This window comes from Arachis hypogaea, chromosome 20 (assembly GCF_003086295.3).
Source record: "Arachis hypogaea cultivar Tifrunner chromosome 20, arahy.Tifrunner.gnm2.J5K5, whole genome shotgun sequence".
NCBI lineage: Eukaryota > Viridiplantae > Streptophyta > Magnoliopsida > Fabales > Fabaceae > Arachis > Arachis hypogaea.
The window spans coordinates 14,807,865-14,812,217 of NC_092055.1; the positions used below are offsets into that span (position 1 = coordinate 14,807,865).

General features: G+C 40.2%; 1 protein-coding gene across 1 annotated transcript; it reads right to left on the reverse strand.

The window, feature by feature from the left end:
- Positions 1 to 1,471: 1,471 nt before the first annotated feature.
- LOC112785490 (protein FAR1-RELATED SEQUENCE 5-like) lies at positions 1,472 to 3,663 on the reverse strand. Its single transcript, XM_025828952.1, has 5 exons — positions 3,556 to 3,663; positions 2,807 to 2,866; positions 2,409 to 2,712; positions 1,967 to 2,360; positions 1,472 to 1,880 (listed from the first exon to the last, which is right to left on the reverse strand). The coding sequence occupies exons 1-5, from the start codon at positions 3,661 to 3,663 to the stop codon at positions 1,472 to 1,474; spliced, it is 1,275 nt and encodes a 424-aa protein (XP_025684737.1).
- Positions 3,664 to 4,353: the final 690 nt, after the last annotated feature.

Genomic DNA, 4,353 nt, shown 5'->3' on the forward strand with positions numbered 1-4,353 from the left:
CCTGACTATATATGCCTAAAAGAGTTCAACAGGTCCATGAATCTGCCACCATCTGATGAATTCCATATAGTAGAATCCCCAAGTCTGTTGTTTACAGAACCATGACGATCATTATCTGTCTGAAGGTCAACAACATCCTACAAGATCCACAACACGAAGAGAACGACATATATGAATCAGGAACACCATTGGGTATAAAAAATTTAACATAGACGTCACTCCTGACACATACTGGTTGTGATTTCCTCTTCCTTTTTTCCATTGACTTCTTAATTGACTTGTCCAACTCTGCTCCAAGTCTCTTACTCTTCGGTCGTCCTTTGGTTTTAACCCTTGAGGGTCCCTATATGTCATGTAAAATAACACCGCATGTGCTCTGTGTGGGAATCGTATTCTGAGTCCCATCAAGAGTAGTGAAACGCATGCTGGCACGGTGATCAGTCAGCCTGGACTTTGCATCCGAAAGGGCAGCTCACAAGATGGTTGCTTCTTCTTCACAAGCAACAAACTCCTGAGCAACGTTATAGAACTCCGAACACAGTTGCCTGAACATATTGTGGCTTTCATTACTCCGAGCCACGTCATGGATACTCTTAATGTAAGTGTACTTGCGGATGACATTCTTACTCCATCGAGGAAGAACATAGCAGCTCGGTACTGTGTCAACTCTATAGTATGACCACACCGCAAAGATGTGGTAACACAATATACCAACGGATTCAAATTTGTTGCACTCGCACCGACTCTTTTGACTCAAGGGGTCAAACTGTACTATAAAAGTATGGTAGACAGGCTTCCCCCAAAATACCTTCTGCTCGTCCACTTTAATAGAAATTGTATCTCCTTTTTGTTCAGTTGATCGAACCACACAATCGGTTTTTTTTCCTTACCTCCAACTGAAGGGTCCGGAACATATTACTCGTATATTCCTGTTGAAACTGTCGCTCAATGCCTGTGCTCCCTATACATGGGATGGCTCCTTTCGAGTCCGCAGCATCATCTTCAAGTTCCTTTTGCTCCTTGGTTCCAAGCACATTATCGTATTTATGGACGAACTGAACCAACCCACTCTTGCAATGCAGGTATCCACCATAGAATGCGTGCATGCTGTTCACTCCGTTGTGTACTCCTCATGCCGGCCCAAAATTCAGTCTTGAAGAATATTGGCAACCACTTACGTCGATTCGCATAAAGATCTGCACAAGAAAAAAAATAGCATAAGAGTGTCGCTTATACCCAACAGGATGACAGCTTACAAAGCACCGATAAAACAAATAAAAAAAAACATCCAGACACACTATGAAAAGAAACATCAGTACGTGTATTGAAAAGAACATCCACTGACTAACAAGGTAGAAAATTCAGTTACATTTATTAAGGAAAAAACCCAAGAACGGAAACAACCGACAGTAATAAAATTAAATGAATAAATAGGCAACATGAAACCAACAGACGGGATTTAATTTAATGATCACGGACCTGCTAACCATCTGTTCTGGCCTAACGCAAATTCTTTGATGAAAGCAGCCCAATCAACTTCAAACGATTCACTCGAAGGAGAGTTATACACAATGTGATTCATCATTGCACTCAATTCTCCGTACCTAGTGTAGCCACCGAGCTTGAATTGTGTTTTCTTCATTATGTGCCAAATGCACCATCTGTGGACAGTATCAGGTAGGACCTTCCTTATAGCACCAGCCATTGCCTTGCACTGGTCAGTGATGATCCCCTTTGGCGCAGTCCCAATGCATCTCACCCACTGCGTGAACACCCACTCGAAACTAGGGATCTCCTCATTGCCTAGTAAAGCACAGCCAAGAAGAGTAGACTTCCCATGGTGGTTTACACCGATAAAGGATGCAAATGGTAGACCATGCCTGAGAATACAGCAAAAGCAAATGTAAGGTAACATGACAAATTTAAGAAATAACTGCTCTTGCAATTCACCAATACGTATACAGACCTGTTTCTTCTGTATGTGGTGTCAAACGACACCACATCTCCGTAATATTCATACGAAGCCCTGCACCTTGCATCTACCCAGAGTGCACTCTTAAATTTATTATCATCATCAACATCTATGGCATAAAAGAAGTTGGGATTGATCTCCTTCATTCGAACGAAATAATTCATCATCCCTTGGAAGTCCTCATTGTCATCGGAGCATCGGAGATTACGTGTGATGTAATTTTTGACATCCTTTTCTGAGAAACTCAGTTTTGAAGGCCCACCAACTTCGTTTGCCAGTGCTAGATACGTCTTGTTGGGTCTTATGCCAGCCTCGTCGTTATCTGTAATGACGTACTTGGCATGCTTGGTCAGCTCCCGGTACTCATGATAGTGGACAGCTTTCTCAGCTGAACAGGGATGAGAATGCCTCAATTCTACCCTAGACACAACCTAACATTCCTTCTCCCTGTCCAGCATGACATACATTCTTGCTTTGCATCTCGTGGCTGTTATTCTGTTTGACCGAGTTGCTACCTTAACATGAGATTCTCGATAACCCTCTCGAGTGCAGTGAAGAGATTGATTAATGGGTATCTTTGCGTCCTTCCGCGTCTTGTCAAAGTTCGTATTCCTGACTTTAGTTACAAACCCCAATTTCTTTGCATAATTTGCATAAAACTCCTGTGCCAAAGGCAGCGAATCAAAACTCATTCCTATGACTGGAATTTCCGCTTCACTGAGCCCACTATGATCCGGCAACTGTAAAGCCAATTCACAGAACCAAATAGAAATGAAAGATAGTATCAAAGTGGTAACTATAACGTGCTAACACACAATAAGGAATAATTCAAACCTCGTGTCTTAAATCCAACTCATCATTTCTCATCACCATGACGTCGGTGATTTCGTCGACCTTCAATTAAAGACAATGGGGACAAAATTTTAATCCACTTATGACCATTACTATATAATGAAGCAATCCAATAAAACATATCAACAAAAAAATGGAAACACATATAGCACTCAAGCAGACTTTATGACTATCTCATCTAACCACATTATTTCTCCAGATTTTTCCAAAAATTAATCAATGTAACAAACATCTAATTACCATGAATAAGAAGCCTTCACAACACACATTTTAATAAAAATTCTATTAGGAATCAATGAATCATTAACAAGATGTAGTTGATTGCATGCATTGTGACATAGACGGACAACACAGTGAGATTGAAATGGATCTTGGACTATTCGCACATTTAGGAGCAGTATAAACTACCAATAATTTTGTCTTTTCTAACATAGAACTTACATGTCTTCCACACAACCTAATTAATTTCTATATCCACTATCTATGTCTATCTCTATTGGAATTTTTTGTATCAATGACATTAGCTAAGCATAGCCTTTTTCCGCAACCCAATGTATTCAATTACAATCATACCTTATTAACATGTCCACTAGCAACGTAGGTGTGCCACATTTTTTTCAAAGAAAAAAATTAAAGAAACATCTAAAAAACATGGAAAAGAAACATTCACATTTCACATTCTCATAAAACCTCATGCAATTCAAGACTAACATATACAACATACAACATACCAAGGAACCCTCTTGATTAACAACGCCATCGTCATTCAATTCATCATTGCCTTCACTAGCATTGATCACTGTGCTATTTGGTTTCCCTTCCGGATTTGAGCGTTCCATGGAGACTTTTTTTCCCGAATATTTGCGCCGCCACGACCACTTCTTTTTTTTAGAGTAAAAGTGGCACGCACAGTGGAAAAGCAAGGACGGTCTCAAGCAAGTGATGATGATCAATGTGACATGCATTCAAGGCTTCCGGGGACGTGTTGCACCAACGGCGGCTTCTTAGTGAATGAAAAGTGGCCCGCACGGTTGAGGAGTGACGACGGCGACACAGCTTGAGTGATTGGGTGAAGATGGTGGAGGAGCTAGGCGGCTATGCTTCTTGGAGGAGAGAAAAAGAATGATGGCGCTAGTTGGAAAGGGTAACCCAGGGTAGTGAGCTTGAATGCTCAGCGCATCTGTTCCGTGATTCTCTCCTATCACTAGCGTATCTTCCCTCATGTTTTGAATGTGGTCAACAATAATTTAAAAAATAAATTAAATTATAAATTAATAAAACTAATTTAAATTAATTATGTTGTTCCATTCTTGGCTATTAGTTGGTTCTATATACTTTTCCTATATGAAAAGGCAATCGAAACATCAAGAAAAGAGAAGGAACCAACTGGGGAAACCTCAAGCACCAATCTCAAGGTTTTATCAAGAGATTTAGATACCATCATCGAGAATCCTATCGATACTACCAACATAGACAAAATTATTTTTCCTTATGCTATTGAAGATCATGTGCATTTCTTTCTAAGTCCT